Here is a 19,587-nt window from a genome sequence, read left to right on the forward strand (position 1 = left end):
TTTTCTCCGTGTGTTTATCGTTTCTAATCACGAAACCATTGGATATTCGAGGTGGGCCTTTAGTGGTTTACTACGTCTTTTCGTTACATATTCAACAGAGAGAATAGGGGGGAGTTTTATCTCTGGAGAACAAGGGCGGAGTGACAAAAGCCAACCAGGTGACATGTCGGACAAAAACAGTTTAGATTTGAGCGACGATGAAGAAGACGTCGAAGTGGGTGCAATGAATGCAAATGTAGCCCAAGAAATCAGTGGGACGTTGAGCAAGTGGACCAACTATATTCATGGATGGCAAGACCGCTACATTGTTGTCAAAGATGGGGTAATGGCATACTACAAGTCACAGCAAGACACTGGTTATGGTTGCAGAGGATCAGTCAGTATACGCCAAGCCAGTATTAAGGTGTGCTTTTCGGTTGCTTTGCTATTTCTTGCTATAATGCTACTTGTTTATTTAATTATGTATGTCATGCTTATGCAATACCTAGTCACCTTTTTTTGCTTTGCCCTGTTGAACTATTTATAACGTTGTTACTTTTTTCTAGCCCCATGAATTTGATGAGTGCCGCTATGATGTCTGTGTCAATGATTCTGTTTGGTATTTGAGAGCTGAATCCCCTGAAGAAAAACAGAGATGGCTGACATTTCTGGAGAGTCACAAAGTATGATAGTCTTAGAAGTTTTGGCTTTTATTCCCTTTATTTATTTGCCAAGTTAAAATAGAGAAGAAAGGGAACTAGATATGCATTTGATTTTTTGCAGATGGAGTATGAATCCAACAACGGTCATTTGCGTCGTCATGGTAGCGCTGTATCATTAACTTCAAATAACTTTTCCACCGCATCTGCTTCGAGTTTTCGTAAAGGGCGAGGTTTGAGAGAAAAGCTGTCCGAAATGGAAACCTATCGCGATATCCTTATAAGACAAGTTGACACCTTGCAAGGTTTCTTTGATGCTTGTGCGACAGCAGCTGCTTCCATTCGGGTTCGCGAAGTCAATGCAAATGGTATGGACTGACACATGTTTTCTGTTTGCCGACCTGAACTAAATCGTTCAAAGATTGGCTTAAATGCTGATCCTGTATGTTTTCAATAGGAATCGGAAGTGATTCAGACGACGAAACTTCAATCGCAGACTTGAAAGCTATGCGTGAGTGTGTCATAATCTCTTATTTATTGTGGTTTATAGATTAATCTCAACATCCTTTTCAAGTTTTAACTCAACGTTTGTTTTTCCTGTCGATAAAGGTGCCGATGTGGTTAAGTTGCCGGATGAGATCCTGATTGAGCGCGGTTCACAGGCCGTGGATTTCCGCGGAGAAGCGCTGACTTTCAAAGCCACGACGGCGGGTGTACTGGCCCGATTGCAGCATTGCCTCGATCTCTTCAACCAGAGCCAGGACGGTTGGCGAAGACGTCTAGAACGCGAGGTGGAGAAACGTAAAAAAGTGGAGGACCTCTACCGTCAGGCGCTGGAAGAACTGCGGGTAGCTAGCGAAAATAAACCGCACCAGCAGTTACTTGTGCAAGGAAACGGACATGGTTTGCCCGTCCATTATCAACAGCAGCTGAGTACCGAGTCGAAACGGATCGTTTTGGTTGGTGGCCCAGATTACCAAGAGGGCCCTCACAGCACCATCGGCGAAGATGAATTCTACGATGCCGTTGAAGCAGGTCTCGACAAAATTGACGAGGAACAACAATATTTGGAGAGACTGAAGAACAAACAAGTGGTTCGCTTTGCCAGTCAAGCACCAGCTCACCCTCTATGGCCAGAGGTTTGTTATCTTTATTGCATTAGCCAACAAGATTGCGCCAAATTGTAACTATTTGCATTTGACGGTGATGTAGATTGAAAGAGTCACGCTCGAACAACTACAGTACGCCCGACTGGGAGTGGAAGGTGGCGTGTGGCAACTCTTCGCCGAGGACGGCGAAATGAAAATGTACAAACGAGAGGAAGAAGTGGATGGATTAGCAGTAGATCCCCTTAAAGCCGTTCACACCGTCAAGGGTGTCACTGGTCGCGAAATGACTCACTATTTCTTCAGCCCCGACGTCCGCTTCGAGTGGGAAAGTAAGAAATATTTGGAATTGCACTCCACCCAAAAGTTTGTTTATTTTTTATTTTGGGGCTCTTCTTGTCGTGTTTCCTAAATCTTTTTCTGTCCAACGTTTCGATTAGCAAAATAATTAACTTTTGATTAATGAACAGCCACACTGGAGCAAATGAAGGTACTGGAAACCATCGCCGATGACACTCTTGTGATCCTCCAAATTCATAAACGAGTTTGGCCAGCTTCCCAGCGTGACGCTCTGTTTTGGTCACACGTTCGACGCGTTCCCAACGATACCGATCGCGATGCCCAAGATATCTGGATCGCCTGCAATCATTCAACAGAACACCACGAAGCACCGGTAATTCCACGTTGTTTCAAACGCCAGTTTGAATGCCAAGTTTTAATCATTTTTTTCTTTTTTTCTTTCAAGTCTAACGAGGGGAAAATGGTGCGTGTTTCCTTGACGGTGTGTCTGGTCTGTCAGACTTCGATCGAGCCACCAGCTGACGGCGGACCGGTCACGCGTGATCACCTGACCTGCAAGATCACTTATTGCTCGGTAGTTAATCCGGGTGGTTGGGTGCCCACTTCTGCCTTGCGAGCCGTCTACAAGCGAGAATATCCCAAATTTCTCAAGCGCTTCACGCAATACGTCAAAGATCGTTGTGATAAACAGCCGATCCTCTTCTAAATTAACCTTATCCTTCTAGTTTGACCTGTTGAAAGTTTGGGAACACAACTAGATAGGGTGGAGGAAAAAAAAATAGTATTCATTATTCAAGCATTGCATTCTGTGTTATACAATTCGTGATTGCACTTCGGCCACCATTCCAAACTTTTATTTAATTTTTATTGTTATTTTTGAGGTATTGGTGCTGATGGCTCACGATGTTTCGGCCCACCTGTGTTTGTGACATCATCCAATTTTTCGGACAATGTCTTATTTCTTTCTTTCCTTTCTCTCCCAATATTTCCAAATGTTTATTTCCCATAGAATGTTTGTGTATCTCCTCGGTTGATTGGAGCCGCAACCCAAAAAAGAAGAAAAGTTACTGGATGCCTCAAAAGGAATGAAAAATCCAAGTGCCTTTGATGGGGTTCAAAAAGTCTTTTGGTACCGTGTGTGCATTACTTCGCCGTCCTCTTGGTTACCGTCGCTATTCAAAAAGCCGCCTTTCCCCTTCTAAAGTTTACTCTTTTCTTTTTTTTTTTCAATTGCCCTCCACATTTTCCCTTGTTGTTTACACGTCCACTGTGTGAAAAAACACGGCAAACATGGCGCATGGTGAAAGTTAAATGTCAAACAGTGCGCTTATAGTCATGATTCAGCCACTTGTGTGTATATTTAGAGACTGTTATTGTTTTCGATTCTTTTCCTTCGGGTATTGCGCAGAGTTGTTCTGGGCGTTACCCGAGCTTTGAAGCAATGATTTGCTGTTTATTACTTCTTTCGATCAGTCTGTTCCGGAACAGAAATCGACCACTCCCGGACGAGAGTATAAAGGCTCTCGAGAGTAGCAGCGCCTTTCTTTTTCACCCCTTCTCATCCAGTGTACGTATTGGCATCATCATCATTGTTTTTGTTGTTGATATCGTCTCGTTTGGGTGTCAGCGAAAGGGAACCTCTCTTTGTGTGACAGTCCTTTCTGTTTTGGCTTCGTTGGCAAATCCTCTCTCGTTTTGAATCACATCGGTTACGCAAACATTCGCTGTAGTAAGAGAAAATATATAATAATTCATTGATTGTCTATTTGTAATTGAATTAAACAAATTCACTTTGGTGACCACCGCCAAGTGCGTCGTTAGCAAAATCATTCACCCTATATTTAGTTTAGACGATTTCGGATTAATAATTTTCACGCAACTAGAGAAGTAGCTTGGGATGGGTGGTCTTGAGATGAACTTCCGACTTCTTTTACAAAATACACGCTTCGGTACCCAACAGTAGACAACCAAGAACTAGCGTAAATGTACTTTATCTGGTGGGATGATCGTCAATGACCGTCGACCCTGTGGTGCAAGGTCTTTGCTGAGCAACGTGAACGTACCCATACAAATTTGTAAATGTAGTTTTTTTTTCACCCAGCTATGATTATTGATTATCAGCTAGTGCAGCTGCAAAACCCAGGTTTCGTTCAATCTTCAGCCATGGCAACTGTAATATTTACATGACACGGATGGCCAATTGTTGTTGGCAGGGAACAACAATAAGCAAAAGAAAAGAAAAACAACTTTCCCAACAGATTAGAGCTGCGTCTAGCATTACATGAAAACAAACGGTTACAAAACAATTAAATTACTAGAATGAATACAAGGCATCCGATTTCTGGTACCGTATTCGATGTGTATCCCACGGACCAACTGGACCTTCAGTAAAAAAAAAAAAAAAAAATCCTTGAAAAGTTGAAACGAGCAAACAAGGGTAAATATGATCAGCTATTCAGCTAATCGATTGGCCTGGCATTTACAGTAGATCGAAGTTGAGGGATCCAGGAAAACATCTCAGTCCATTCATGTGATGACTCTTTATGGAGACTAAATACCGGTAGTGAAATGCCATCAGTCCATGAGCAACAAGTGAAATTTACAGTCTGAGCTTAGCTTTGCATGGATACCCAAACTTTCTGCATAAATGAAATTGTCGACACAGTTGTGATAAGTTGCTCGTTCAAGGGATAGTAGTAGTAATAGTGGGAGGGAAGTGGAATTCGGTCAATTCCAGCAAATTACTCGCTTCGTCGTGGCAATTCATTGCAAATCCGTAACCGTCGACGATTTTAATCTCTAGATTTAAGTCGAATACTCAGTGGACTGTCTCTCTGAAAGGCTCGTCGTTTAATCTGTACGCCTTGTCGTGGACGTCGACGGCCATCCCCAAAGGACAAAGACATTTGCGGATGCACGGAACGTTGTCGCAATTGGCGTGAACGCAATAGCACATTTCTTTGGAGTTGCCCCGTAGTATTCGATCGGAAAGTAAATGGACGTTGGATTCGACAGATAAGATTATTATTGTCCCAAAGTGACATAAGACCCCGAAAGTAAGAAACTGGCAGCACTGAAATTGTTTTAACTTCCATCAATCTTTGTTTGCGTTGCCTCCCTATAGGATAGGGAGTACTAGGAAAAGTCATTAGACAACTTTCCAGAATTTCATTACTAACGAAAAAGGAACTCTATTATTTTAACTCCGACAACGACGGCCCCGACAATAGCAGGACGACGACACAGTAATTCTTTGTTCTTAATTTTGTCAGCAATTTATTAAGACTAATAAAAAAATTACTATGCTTCTCTGCTTATAGGTCCTACTTGAGAATTGTATAGCAATTAAAAACAACAACAACTTTGATACGGTACTTTCTCCATTTACCTAAAGAACTTCACGGAAATTGTATCATATGTCTAGAATCTCTAGAACTATTGGAGACACCTTGTAGCGGAACGAGATCCATTCTACGACTGACGCTTGACACTGGGTTTTGAACCAACTCCCAATCTTGAATAAAAGTCTCTACGCATCTCAAGCAATTCGAAGGAGTTGGCCTTTTATATACCTTTAATAATGTATCCAATATACTTATATTACGGCCACTTGTACATGGAAACGTGACTGCGTGAGCTTGTTTACAACACAAAAAAAAACCACTCTAGGCTGTTATACGTTATCAAAGAATCTATTTAGACCTTCGTACGGGCTTGAATGAAAGCGTAATCCCGAATGAAAGAAAATTGTCTTACGAACTCTTCTATGAAAAGGGAACAAATAAAAATTTGAATTTCAAAAAGGCAAACATACGCTCGCGGGGAACAAGTTTACAGAACCTTAACAAGATTTACAAGAGATGCAATTTTTTTTTACCCCGTAGAGCGACAACAAAAACTAAACATGTACGTATATATGTACACACAAAAAAGGATGGACCATCTCGACGATGAAAGAGAGTTACGGCAGCGACTCAAACTTTCCTATACGTACCAACTTACTATAGTCGGTACTCGGTATATATATGATGATCGATTATTTCCCAAGCCCTTTTACCCCTTTAAATATAGATCTCTACTGCGAAAAAGATATTTTGCGACAAACGCAGTAGCGAATGCTAGAGGCTCTTAACAAATGCATGCAATAAATTTAAATCAGCAAACTACGGGAGTGGGACGAAGGGCCGTTTTTCGCGTTCTTCATTTATTTTCATACACAGACTGGTGCGTAGTACGGTTAAAAATGGGTCGACTAATATATAAGTCCAGAGTTGCTGATGGCATTTCTACGTTCTCGTGAATTTACTGACCAGAAACTTTTGAATAGTGGTATAGCTTTTATACTGGTGGGACTCTAACAATAATGTTGGGCCTATCCGAGACTGAATATTGGCTTGCTTTTGAGTTATCATTGAAAGCCATTCTCCATTCGATCACAGCACTCATTGTACGACGCAGTTGCTATGGATTTAAATTTACAGACTTTTACAGTTCACCGCGCAGTACCGTGACTACAGTAAAGTTGTTGTAGCCTAATAACCAATGAAGTACACATTTCTCCGCTTCATGAATTTCCCTCAGTGATTTCTTAGACTCAATGTTATTGAGAGCCACTCTAAACGAAATTTTTTAGAGCTGTTTCCTCGGTATCATCACCGATTCGTTGTCGACTGTGTGTTGATTTTATATGAGGAGGAGCCGGTGTGGCGGCAGGTGGCAGGTCCTTCTGAGTAAAAAAACTTCTATTTGCACTTTGCCTGAAGTGTTTAAAATTTAAAAAATTGGGATTGATTTTTACTCACAGAAAAAGTTGTGAGATACCAAACAAGCCTGATATGCAGTCGTTCTACAAATGAATTATCTAATGAACCCTAACTGAGTCAACAAAAAATGGCAAAAAAAAAAAACAGTCCAGTCAGCAACCACATGGCTCAGGAATAATCGTAATCCGTACTATTTTATAATGAACGCCACCAGCCAAAAGAAGAAATAGAAATAAATTTTTCCTACCTTTAAGCCTGGGAAATACAGCCAGGCATCCACAAGTGCTCCATCCGGAGAATAGTTGAATCCGCCAGGCGGGATAGGAAAAAGAGCCTCAGACTCGTGAATACACTCACACTCACATGGGTGTACACGAGAACAGAGGAGAAGAGGTCCGTTACTCGGCCGACATCGTTCATCCGTAGTTTTTCCAATAAAATGGGATGCTGTTTATCTAAATAAAAAAATAAAAAATGGGTTACGAATAATTTTAATAGAAACAACAAGTAAGGAAAAGTTGAAACTGAGAAAATGAGTAGACCCTGATTGTTAATAAACAGAACAATTAAAGGTTTACATGTAAAAGGCTGCATTAATGCAACCCATGCATCATTAAAGTATCTAGTAGATAGGTTACAGGTTAATAAAAGTAACGTAAATCATTACCCAATAAGTGATGCAACTGCGATTGTTGCTGATGACAGGTCAATAAAAGTAGAAGCAAAACTTGCACATCTTGTGGATATGATGGCTGGCTCACACCTCAAATCTACAGAAAAGAAAAAGGTTACATAAACCATGTGTAAATAAACTGCTGTGCATTGACAAGGGGCTTATTACATGATAGACATGCTAACCATAAACTAACATTTCACAAATTTTGCAACAGGTTTAACTCTTCTATTTAATAAGCTCCCATAATCGTTGCATTTGTGTTCTTAGTTTATTAGGGTTTTTTTTTACCTGCTTAACAGCATGGAGTAGGTATTAAGCTATTCCATATAAAGAGAAGCGAACCGAGTTGACACGACGACCACAATTTATAATACATTATTTGCTTGGCTATATTTTTCGTGCAGTTACGTGTACTTTTCCAAAAATAATTGATCGTTTTCTTCGTAATCTTGAACTTCGTCTCTTTGTCTTTTTCAAAACTTGCAAATAAAATGCAAGCAGACGACACTAATATTGTAATTAGCCAAAGTTTTGCTTAAGATATCGATATAATTAAAAATCGACCCCCTTCCCTAAATCCAAACCAGTCAAAAACGATCAAAGAGGTTTTTTCGCCAAAGACATCCGCCGAGACATCCGCTGAGCGGATCGGGATTATTTTAGTATCCAAAAGCTTTTGTCATCAATTTAGAGCTAAACCCCAGGGCTACGACAATTAAGATAAAAGTAAGGCTCGAAATCGGCACGAAACCGATAAATAATAAAATTCAGACTGAAATCACCACAATAAGATCCTTTCCAGTCAGTCAGTTATCTGTATTTCTTCTTGGAAGCGTTTCACGTGAGCGGGATCAGCGGATATATCTTTAGTCCCGTTGTCCGTTAAGACCTCTATTCTGAAGAAAACAATTTCATGGCTTCATGGAGCATCCATACCGTAAATTTGATCTCCAACTGGATTTCTGTGAAATTTTCGGAAAAGGCCACTGCGATTTTTTTCAAAAAAAAATAAAGTGTTTCATCAGCATCGATTCTGGTAGGACACAAGGAGAAGGCCCTTTCATCTGTCTAGACTTTCGACCTCATTTCCGATTCGCAAACGTAAACAAGAGTATACGGGGGAGCAAAAAAGTCGTAGAAATCACGGTACAAAAGAGATTGAACGCGGATTGGACAATTTCTTTGAAATCTTCCATTGTACGCGAAATACGATGAATCCAACAGACTTCAGTTCACTGCAATCAATAAACAATTACACCGGCATCAATAATATATATGTAAGATCCTCCGAAGATGTACATCAAGGGCTCGGAGCAACCTTATCCAGTATACTCAATACTCATAACCGACGATTAAACTTCGACGGAAAGAAGCATAGAACGAGAATATAGTTGGCTATATATATACTGTAGTACTATTGTGATCAAAGAATCATGACGTAATATTGAAGAAAAAAAGAAATTAACATAAACCTGGAAGACGACCACACACATCCCATCTAGCTGTATTTCTGGACCACCGCACTCAATATTCCGAGTCCGCCATTGGAAAGTAAAAGAAGAAACAAATGAATCAGGAATCGACAAAGCGATACATTGGATGGAGATGCAGCTGGATTTCGACTGCTGCAGATTCTTCCTAATAATTTCACGTCTAAATATAACCCAGAATGTGTTGACAGCAGTTTCCGTTCCGCATACAGAACATTCCCTAGCTGCCCTTTTAAAAAAACCGCGTGAATTGCGTGAGATGACGTCATTGACGTTTGTATCAATTATTCTACTTGGTGTATATTTGAAAGGTTGAATTCCTTGAAAAGAAGAGGGGAAAATAAAAACAGAGTTTGCTGACATGTCTGTGGAGAGAGTGAACGAAATGCGAAGCCTCTTTATTAAGTCCAACTCCGCCTGCTGTTGGTCTTCATTTCCTGCCGGATGAGATCGTGATTGAGTGCGGTTCACGGGCCGTGAATTTCCAAGGTGAGACCGCCGGCACTGAATGACACCAGACGTTTGTAAATATTAAAAAAAAAAAAAATGTTTTTTAAGAACTGCGAGGCGGAACAATCCAAAAAGTCAAACAACCTTTCAGGTGACTCTTTTGACTTTTGCTAGCCATTTGACACAGTTAAGGGGCGGCGGTTTTTGCTGGTTTGCAAAAATAATGAAACCGATGCGAATTTGCGAGCGGCATATAGACGTTATTTTATTGATCCTTGGCGGATGAGATTAAATGGATGCGGACAGCAGCAGCCAATTTCCGGCTTCAACAGCTTGACCCCACTTAACATGGCGTGGATATATATGGGATGCAATCTTATAACAGAACATGTTGGCAAATATTGGGATGTTGTGCGTAGTAGTTATCGCCTTGAGCTGACTGTTGACCCAGGAGTTGTTCCCCTCAATCCGGATTGTATCCATGCGTATATAATGGCCGGTTGGTTTCAAATGTTGTCAAGAGATGTTCTGAATAACGTATATATAACTGTCCGCTCAAATAAGGGTCTCTTGATAAGGAAATTGTACAGATAATTAGAAACAATTCTAAGAATGGACATAAATATACCCGAACATACCTATCCAATCAGTGACGTGAATTATTCCCGCTTTTGCCCAGCGACTCCCTCGGGTGCAATTACACTTTACTTCCTAGTCAATTGACTCTGTGGGGAGATCACGATTATTCACCTTTATATTTTTCACGATTTTCCCTCTGTCTCATAATGCATATTCCTTAAAGCGATAAAAAGATATGACGCCGCCAAGAAATCTAATATGGGGGAAGTAACGATTGCATGTGCTTCTCGTTTGGATAAAATATTGAGAGAGTCAAGTTTTTGAAATTGCCAAGAGAGAGAGAGAGATCCGGCCTATGTAGGTATTGCCACTTTACTGTATTGCTCTTGTTATTGCGGTAATATATCATGGGAAAAGTATTTCGAACGCACCGCGAAGTATAGGCTGTGCCACCGTACATGTCTTTCAGACAGATTGGCGTTCTGCGGAATTCCCCCATCGAATCGGCACCGATAAGTCAGGTTTGAAAAAGTGACTCACATAAAACTCGTGTGCTTCCTGATGGATTTTATATTGCGCGGGTTTTCAAACTTGTTATGAGATGTTGCTTTTATGACACGAGACTGCTTATTGGCAGACTTGGATACGACTGCTTCTCACTAAAAGTTACGCAACTAGAGCTTATATAAAGTCGCTTATTTACCAGCTTTTTTGATCGTCGGGATTATTGCTACGCTCCAGTTATCGCCTAGCAGCCAATAAATATCCGAATTTATTTGAAAACTTGTTATTAATGTATTGCCAACAGTTATTTTTATTTGCAGCGCTATTGCGTCCATATTTCGTACTGGATTCCCATCTGAAACTTTTGTTCCCGTCATTACGTGTCGAGTCAGCGACCTAGAAGCTTTTACCAGCAGCGCACGTGACAACTTACGTGCATCTGACAAGACACACGTATATGTACGAGCGTCATTGTCGCCAAGAAAATGTCGCACAGACCAGACAGTCTCAATATCACACGAAACCGACTATTTACGAATCCTTCTTTCTGTTATTCACTCTTTGTTAGGGCGGATAGCTGATTGTTCTGATGCCCCCGCATTACTGAAATCATATCATATGCCAGCAGTTGCTCTCTCGGTATACAGTAGATCTCCCTGGGCTCTGCCCTGGGCTCTTTTCCAGCGCCGAGAATTGCGTTAGCCAGCATGGAAACCCGACGCTGTGGAGCCACGTCCGGTGTAGGACCCAGCACCATGCGTCATGCCAGCTGTACTATCGTCTACCATGTGCACGTCGGCAACAAATGCGATCAGCTGTGCGGTTCCGTTTTTACCAGATGGAAACGACATCACCAGGAAACGAGGAAAATAAAAGTGACGGCACATGTACGTTCGATTTTCTCCCCCTTTTTTTAAGATCTATTTCAAATATAGGGCGCACGACGCAAAGCACTGTATTATTTTAAATAAAAAAAGTACATCGGCAAATTTCGAATAACAAAACTAAACAGTAATAGGAACAATGCCGGGTATACACATCAGACGTCTATATATAATAGAGGATCAAATAGAAACTATAGAAAAAGAGGCTTTGCATATATACGGAGCCAATGATAACATATCGATTATTGCGACTGCTGCTCACATGGAAATGCGACAAATACGTTTATATGCTCAGGCATATCACCATAAATTCAACAAAACTATAAATAGACGTAGACGACCCAAAGTAGAAAAATTGTTCTGCATGCATCCGCCCTGATGGGAAAAAAACAAACGAAACGAAAACAACAACCCGTCAATTGAGTTTTATTGACTTGGCTCGAGACGAGCGTTACGTAATCAACTCGAGCGCAAAAGGAACAAAAGAAATAAACAAGAAGACGCCATTGTCGTGTCTCATCTAAATGCAAGTGTCCTCTTCGTCGACACTTTTTCGCGACAATTTCGTCTTCAAATCGTTGCTGGTCTTCAAAAAGTAGAGCTGAGACGGAGTGGAAACGGAACTGCGGCTTTGATGTCGACAGAAACTCTGCTTGCTGGTTCGAGAGGCACGCAGCGCCGGATTCTGCTGTTTGCTGGGACAACACGGGCAGAGAATGTGCAGCCCGTTGACTCGCAAAGACTTGAATTTCTTCTTCAACATTTTCCAGACTTTCTTCTTGCAGACGAAAATGATGAAGACAAAGACACCGGTGAAAATGTTGAGCATGTCGAAGATGTACCAGACCAAGTAGGAGCCTCCGACGGCAAACGAGATGACTTCCATCGTCCACGACACGCCCATCAGAATGAACAAACTGAAGATGACACGGATCCTACAAGTGATATGTAGCCTTATATGAATGTGAATGTCCAGACATTGTCTCTCCTTGTTATGGCAACCAAATACCTTTGTCTGGTAATGTGATTTTGCGACTGTTGGTTCCTGAGGGCCAGAGCCGAATCCTTGCGTGTTTTGCACAGTTGAATGGCCGTCATGACGAAGAAGGAAAGGTTGGCCAGCACGATCACGGCCACAGGTCCGTACAGATATAAAAAGAGAGACTTCCACTCTGAAAGTCGTAAAAGATAACAAGATGGACGACCACGGTGAAAAAAGACAAGACCGAATAAGGAAATTATCTTCATACCATTAAACCAACAAGTTTGTCCTTCGCCGAAAAGCGGTTGAATGACGGAGCTGTTGCCGCGGGACTCGACAATGCGATCCAACACTTGGCCAGTCAATACGATCAGGAAAGGAAATCCCCATCCGACAATAGAGTACGGAATAAAGGAGGCGCCCACTCGGCGATTAAACGGTTTCGGAGTCGATTTTCTATCGAGTGGCGGGGCGCCAAATGCAAACACAAAGTTGTCAAGAGTCGTACCCAAACCAAATCGAATGCGACAAACAAGACGCTATACATCTATATAAGAAAACCAACCTAAAAGTCCGCCATATGTCGAAGCACATGACGTGAAGCCAAGAGAAGGTGGCCAGGAAGAAAAAGTGCGTCACCACAGCTGCGACATATCGCATTTATCATATCGCGACACACCGCATGGCACAACAGACAGAAAAAGTTAGTAAACCGAACCCAAAAGATATACAATCATCATCTCATTTCACCCAATCCGATGCAGGTGTAGCCCGGATCGACTGGTAAATTTGGTACAACCAGCTGGAGCTGGAAAATTCCCAAACAGGCGTAAAGGACAGCCATCGAAGCGACGTAACACATGACGATCAATCCTATGTAATCAGAGTTATACAGTAATATCACGCCCACGATTAATTGAGGGGATATTGTATAGGAAGAAGAAAAAAGAAAAGGGGGGCTTTTACCGTGAGCATTGAAAATCTCCGATGCCAGGAAGGCGTAGACGATAAAAGTGAGAAACAAAAAACCGGAGGAAATGAAGAGCAGATACGGATAGATGGAATGAGCCAATTGATTGGCTTCATTCAAGTTGAAGTACTGGGGGAAACATCGCAGTCCCTTCATCGGACTCTTTTGATTTTGATCTTGAGTCTGCTGCTGGTACAAGATAACAAAAATATTGCGCAAATATTAGTCAAGAGTGGAAATGCGACAAACGTTACGTGTCGTCAGCCAATCAAATAGCTACTAAGTTACTTACAATTCCTGAGACGAAATTGTCGACACAGTATTGATAAGTGGCTCGTTCATCGTAGGGGTAGTCGGGGGCGTACATCTGGCCGCTGCTAAGGATGTGGAATTCGGTCAATTCCAGCAAATTGCTCGCCTCGTCGTAGCAATTCATTCCGAATCCGTAACCGTCGACGATTTTCATCTCTGGAGTCAAGTCGAATGCTCGGTGGACTGTCTCATTGAAAGGCTCGTCGCTTAATTTGCAGGCCTTGTCGTTGACGTCGACGGCCATTCCCAGGGGACAACATTTGCGGATGCACGGGACATTGTCGCAATCGGCGTGAACGCAATAGCGAGCGGCGTATTGAAATGACGGGCCGTCGGCCGACGCCGCCGAACGAGATTGGCTCTGCGGATAAATGCAATAGTCGGCCGCCGGAAGAAATCCTCCTCCTTCTCCGCTTTTCATCGAGAAATCTTCAAACAGTTGGAAGCGATCCGTCGTTCTGGCTACGAATCCGTCGGGACATTGTTTCAGCGCGCGCTGGGTCCGCACTCGCTCGTCGTTCAACGACAGTAGAAAAGGATTCTCGTTGCTGCTGTTGGTATAAGACGAGTAGATTGGGAGCGGATCGACATCATCAAGGATTGATTCATTCTTGCAGAAATCCAGCCCAGGTCTGTACAATTCACCGACACCGCAGCATTGAATTAACGGGAGCTCACCCGTGGCCAGTACGGAAAGGAACTTGTCGTCGTCGAATCCGCCGCTGGAAAGGTTCTGACCCAAAGTGACGCAAGTACACAGGGCCGAGAAGAGTGCTAAAGTTCCACCTAATAACAACGCCATGCTGGGCGACGAAAAAAGGCAATTCCCACTTGACGCTAGACGACGACTATAACGCCAAGAGGGCTAATGTGCAGCACACACTCGGGGACAAGATAGGCCTACAAGATGAAGAGGTCCAGTGGCATTTCACGCTAGACCGCTTTGTGCCCCAAACTCTTTGTCCGGCCGACACCACTTCATGGGGGAGGAAATCAATTATTCAAGCGCTATGCTACGCGGCTGTCAAAGCCTACCACGAAATAAATTTGCCTCCTTACATAGGGGGGGGGGGGGGCGGTCGTTAGGAGAAGACGTCAAGTTCTTTAATGATGGGAAAAAGTTGAAAGCAGCCGAATCAAAGTAGACAACAAATCGATAGCGAATAGAAATGTGTGCCTTCTCATACCTGAGCAAATGACAATCGAACCGCTGCACTCTGATCAATTAATTCTACTGGCGCGTGTAGTTAAATCAAACGAAATTCAATCCCACAAGAGATAACGGTAGTAAGAGACGAGTGCGTGGAACGACGCGGGACACCTTGTTTCGGGACCAGATCCATTCTACGACTGAGGCCAGTCGCCGTCGCCAACTCCCTAGAAATAGCCGGTCGCTCTCTCTCTCTCTGCAAGAGGGACTGCACAGTTGAAGCAATCGCAGAACCCTATAGTCAATGTTGGGGCGCGTCTATATATATATGCCTAAATCCTATACATAATGCTATCGCAGTTTTGCCAGATTTATGTCGCTCCCTATTTCCCATCACAAAAGCTATATTTAACATATTACATTCAAAAAGAGTCTTTGAGAAACGTCGAACTCATCGTGGCGAAATTCAGGCACTAGGAAACAAATTGAAAAATCGATGCAACTCGCAGCCGCTTGCACTGGCAGAAAAATCGTGAAATTTCGGTATTTTAAAAACCTGGGTATAAACAGACGCACTGTAATAATGCATGCAACTTAGTCAACATTGTTTAAGTTCCAATAACTTGAAATTTGATGCCGCCTGTGCATGGGCTGGCAACTGAGAGAGGGGGGAAACAAAAATACAAATCGATAAAAACCCAGCATCTTGGCAAGAAACTCTATCGAGTTTACATGATGATGGATGACGTGACAGCTTTATACTCTGCACACAATATGTCGGTGTAAAAATCGCAGTTTATGGCTGATAAATCACCTTATACTATATAACAAGAGCTGTTTACATGTTACTGGAGAGAAAAAGAAACGAGAGATGAACGAGTGGTCAATGTTTGCGGTAGTAAATGAAGCAACTTCCTAATTCTCGCCCCAATTTGTTGCCATTAGCGCCGCAAACGCGCAAGTCGAGTCGACATCTGTACAACTTGGTCGTCTGCAATTATATATACCGACTGCTTGGTGGAGATTGTTTAATAACTAGAGTGTGTTATTTTGGCAGAAACTCGAGTCAAAAGCATTTACACGGATTCCGTTTGGATGCCTTGGCTGGACGATGGACTTTTGGGAGCCATGAAGTATATATATACGGGCAGAATATACTATAACGCCTTTTCATCTACAAGGCACGCGAGGGCACTTTAGTTTTAGCAACTTTCTACTTTCGCCTAACGACTTTTTATTTATTTATTTATTTATTTATTTTTTGCCACCGACGGAATCAACAACAAGATAGAGAAAGACGCCAGTCACAGCAACGCCTGTCAAACGCTGAGCGATCCGGCAGGCGAAACGACACTTGCATCATTCTTGTCACGGACCCGATAACAAGAAAACGGTGGAAAAAGAAGAAGAAGAAGAAGAAATGATGAAACCTATTTCGAGACTTTCATCATCAAGATTTGATTAAGTCATTTTGATTAGATTGCTTGCTGGAACTGCCGCGAGGGTTTCTGCTTTGTCGAATGAGTCACGTCGACACCGGGCCCGGGCAAACACACAAGGGCGCATCTTCCTAATGAAGAAAAGCAGTCGATTAATCTCGCCGCCAAATGAGATTTAAAATGTCTAGTATGTGCGACACCGCCGTCCTGAAAACGTGTAATTACGCCGCAGAATAATCCGGCCAATTCGGTGCCAGCAAACTAATCTATAGACGTTGTTATGCTCGTCCCAGTGAATTTTGTCTAAGGTCATTTGTTTTGAACAAGGATTTGCCAATCCATCCGTACGTACGTACGTAGTACGAAGATAGACGACAAGAAATGGCTCAAAGCACATATTGATTAAAATGGCATGCGACGAGACTCGGATGTTATACGACGACGAACTGGGATGTCGACGTATGTATATAGATAGCATAGTCGAGACCACCATAATGCAATAGGAAACAACATAATTCAATCATCGTTTACACAGAGCCAGCCTACAGCAAAAAAGCTGTCGGCTATATCCGCTGGCGTATTTTTGGATGCGCACGACGAACGCATGTAGAGTACACTACGATGCACCACTACAATCTGACATTCAAGAGAGAAGAAGAAGAAGAAGGAAAAAAACGAATGAGGAGAGTATAAAGTCGACTCGTGCAGAGCGTGTAGGGATAAGCAGAGGGGGGGGGGCTTCTTCTTCCATACACACTGACGTCTATATAATGCTGTTATTTCCCTCTCGAATCGAGTGGTAGCTACCAGCAAACAAATTAGTCGATTCACGAGGGGTAAACAAACGAGATTGAAGGAAAGAGGGTTGCCTTTTCTCCGTATCGCCCCGATTTGCATAATGCACGGAACAAGAGAACCCAACCCGTCCGTTACATAACGACCAAAAAGGAGGGGGGGGGGGTTCAACGTGACTGGTGAATAATGGGCCTTAAAATAACCACTCTGAAATAAGTTTCATCTAACAAATTCAACAATAATGGTCGATACTTGGGGGGGGGTTCTCTCGTTACAAATTCTCCTAAAATATACTATACGCTACTAGTAGCGTGAGTGTGCTCAGTTGGCCGTCATTAGCTCAATATACAACTCTAAAAGTTCATGGCTTACATCAGTTTGGGAAGGCTTCGTGCTCCCCTGCAGCCCTTAATTGCGGCCTGGGAAAACTCGACAGTAAAGTGCGGCTCAGAGAATCGACAACCGCGTGAAATATGGTGCGGGACCTTTCAAAACCACCTGCCGGAATTGCCGGAATTGACAGAGTAATTAAATATTCCACCTGGGGGGGTTTCTTTCGCCGAACGGAACGCGACCTTCGTCTTCTTGCTGGCAGTGTGACACGGTCTCGTCCGTCTCCCGCCCGTCTGGTCCCGCGATGACGTGACCGTCTGCGAACTGTCATTGACTGAAAATGACGCTGATGGAAAGAGATTGGCGTAATTGCGTCGTGGCAGCAGCAGCAGCAGCAGCGAGTGATCACATTTGCGGATGCCCATCGGGTTTGATTACACGCCAAAGTAGCGCGAAAGCAGGAACGACGACAAATTCCACTTATTAAGTTGGTGGTTCCGTCAATACGATCGATCCGATTAAGGCAATGGCTTGGAGTTTTGCCCATCCATAAACGCCGGACACATCAAATGCTTTTTTTTCAAATGTCTTCTGGCATAGGTGTCGGAAAAAGTGAGAAATGGCGGCCAACGGCCGGAAACCGTTGCCAGAATTCCGGTTACACACGTCCGTAGATTCGTCGAAACCTTAATGGAATATTCCGCAGTTGCGCAACCAGCCAACCACCAAAGTGGGCGAGTATTAAAACTGCAAAAGGCAAACATGTAAAATCGCTTTTCGGCGCCGACACTGTGAGTGAGATGGACGATCTTTTTTTGGATCGATCCTTCACCGACAGTGCGGGCGGAATTTCTTGCAATTGCTTGCCCATAGAGTAATAGGCCCGGCGGCGACCCATTTCATATTTAACTTTAAAGGAGGTATCACCAACTTGAGTGAGATGCAATCAACAAGATACAGAACATGTAAGTCATAGAAAATCCGCGATAACAAAAGGAATCGTTGTTGTTATTATTAGAAGTACTAACGGGACTCATCCCGATTTCTCAGAAAACTCAAAACTCTGACACAAAGCCGCTAGAAACTTTAGTTGATATTGTAAATTTACTTGAAAATATTTTAGAATTTGATGGTTTACCCACAGATAAAGTTGTGAGGTACAAAAACAAGCCTAATCTGCAGTCGTTCCACCCAAAAAACAAAGTTATTTAATGAACCCTGACTGAATCAACAAAACAACAGTTGCAGTCAACCGCAATAAGGCTCAGGAATAATCGTACTCCGTATACTATCTAACGATTTAAAACCAACGCCACCGCAATAGTCGAAGAGAAAGAATAGAGATCAATTTTGCCCTACCTTCAATTCCAGGAAATACGGCCAGGCATCCATCCAGAAATGCTCCATCCATCCGCTGAATAATAGTTGAATCCGCCAGGCGGGATATAGGAAAACGGGTGTGTCCTCGTGAATACACCCTACACTCGCATGGGTGAACACGAGGCCATTTCAAGAAAGGGGAAGATCCGTAACTCGACCGACATTGGTGGTTGCTCCTTATCTAAATAAATAAAAATAAGAATATTAAGTTACGAAAAACGGATCGGGATCATTTCAGTATCTAACAGTTCGTCTCAAATAAAGTTTGACTAAGCTTTACCGCTCTCAAGATAGAAGTAAAAATCTGCAGGAAACCCGCAGATAAAATTACTGTTAGACCGAAACCCGCCACAATAACACCCCCGGGACTCTCTTGGAAGCCAAGAGGGAGTAAATTCATGGTCCTCAAAAGTTTTGAAAAAATCTGTGCGAAGTTATGAGTGTTTAAGTTGATTCATCAACGAGAACCACCAAGTGTCTTGCTCACATGGATGATGTAGGACAAGAAAACTCTGAGATGCCTATGCCTTGATCATTATCTTGATCAAGTTCTTTTATTTTAGCCATGGTGGCCTTAAGCCTCGTTTGTAACAAGAAAAACAGCTTTGTCTGTGCCTGCCTCTGCCAGCTTTCCACACTACAAAATAATTCACACTCGAGATTTAATCAAGACAAAAATACCTGCCAAAATAGTCCCTTATGAAGTGCACAAACTATTCTCTGGTAGGTTTTATCGGTGATTTATAGAATTGTCTCATAGCACTCTAAAAAATTAAAGAAATATTCGTTTCACGTGTCGTTCTCAAAATTGTAGTCTGTTATCTGAAATGGTTATG

General features: G+C 42.6%; 2 protein-coding genes and 1 long non-coding RNA gene across 4 annotated transcripts; 2 read left to right on the top strand and 1 right to left on the bottom strand.

Moving 5' to 3' along the window:
- The first annotated feature begins 163 nt into the window (after window positions 1-163).
- On the top strand, window positions 164-3,800 carry LOC124191569 (ceramide transfer protein-like). Its single transcript, XM_046584865.1, has 8 exons — window positions 164-403; window positions 546-662; window positions 763-1,006; window positions 1,096-1,149; window positions 1,248-1,777; window positions 1,851-2,076; window positions 2,215-2,417; window positions 2,490-3,800. Exons 1-8 carry the CDS (start codon window positions 164-166, stop codon window positions 2,748-2,750), a joined length of 1,875 nt encoding a protein of 624 aa, XP_046440821.1. The 3' UTR covers window positions 2,751-3,800.
- A 1,444-nt stretch (window positions 3,801-5,244) lies between these two features.
- On the top strand, window positions 5,245-5,528 carry LOC124191572. The gene is made up of 3 exons (XR_006873480.1): window positions 5,245-5,289; window positions 5,365-5,415; window positions 5,469-5,528. It is a non-coding gene; the product is annotated as an uncharacterized LOC124191572 (long non-coding RNA).
- Window positions 5,529-11,799: 6,271 nt separating this feature from the next.
- On the bottom strand, window positions 11,800-19,560 carry LOC124190258 (probable G-protein coupled receptor Mth-like 3). Of its 2 annotated transcripts, XM_046582864.1 has the most exons (9): window positions 19,433-19,560; window positions 18,731-18,932; window positions 13,635-14,440; window positions 13,339-13,531; window positions 13,123-13,245; window positions 12,938-13,016; window positions 12,641-12,828; window positions 12,400-12,562; window positions 11,800-12,325 (listed from the first exon to the last, which is right to left on the bottom strand). In XM_046582864.1, the coding sequence occupies exons 2-9, from the start codon at window positions 18,780-18,782 to the stop codon at window positions 11,911-11,913; spliced, it is 2,019 nt and encodes a 672-aa protein (XP_046438820.1). In that variant the 5' UTR covers window positions 18,783-18,932; window positions 19,433-19,560; the 3' UTR covers window positions 11,800-11,910. The 2 variants fall into 2 exon arrangements, with proteins under 2 accessions (XP_046438820.1, XP_046438821.1); XM_046582865.1 differs by lacking the exons at window positions 18,731-18,932; window positions 19,433-19,560 and having other exon boundaries at window positions 13,339-13,528; window positions 13,635-16,034.
- Between the last annotated feature and the right edge of the window lie 27 nt (window positions 19,561-19,587).

The sequence above is a fragment of the Daphnia pulex genome, chromosome 3 (assembly GCF_021134715.1).
Source record: "Daphnia pulex isolate KAP4 chromosome 3, ASM2113471v1".
NCBI lineage: Eukaryota > Metazoa > Arthropoda > Branchiopoda > Diplostraca > Daphniidae > Daphnia > Daphnia pulex.

Coding starts and splice junctions, on each gene's coding strand:
- LOC124191569 (XM_046584865.1), top strand. CDS start 164: ATGTCGGACAAAAACAGTTTAGATTTGAGCGACGATGAAGAAGACGTC. Junction 663..762: donor CATTTCTGGAGAGTCACAAA/GTATGATAGTCT, acceptor GATTTTTTGCAG/ATGGAGTATGAATCCAACAA. Junction 2,077..2,214: donor CGTCCGCTTCGAGTGGGAAA/GTAAGAAATATT, acceptor ATTAATGAACAG/CCACACTGGAGCAAATGAAG.
- LOC124190258 (XM_046582864.1), bottom strand. CDS start 18,782: ATGGATGGAGCATTTCTGGATGGATGCCTGGCCGTATTTCCTGGAATT. Junction 14,441..18,730: donor CGTATTTCCTGGAATTGAAG/GTAGGGCAAAAT, acceptor CGTTGTTATTAG/GTGGAACTTTAGCACTCTTC. Junction 12,326..12,399: donor AATCACATTACCAGACAAAG/GTATTTGGTTGC, acceptor TATCACTTGTAG/GATCCGTGTCATCTTCAGTT.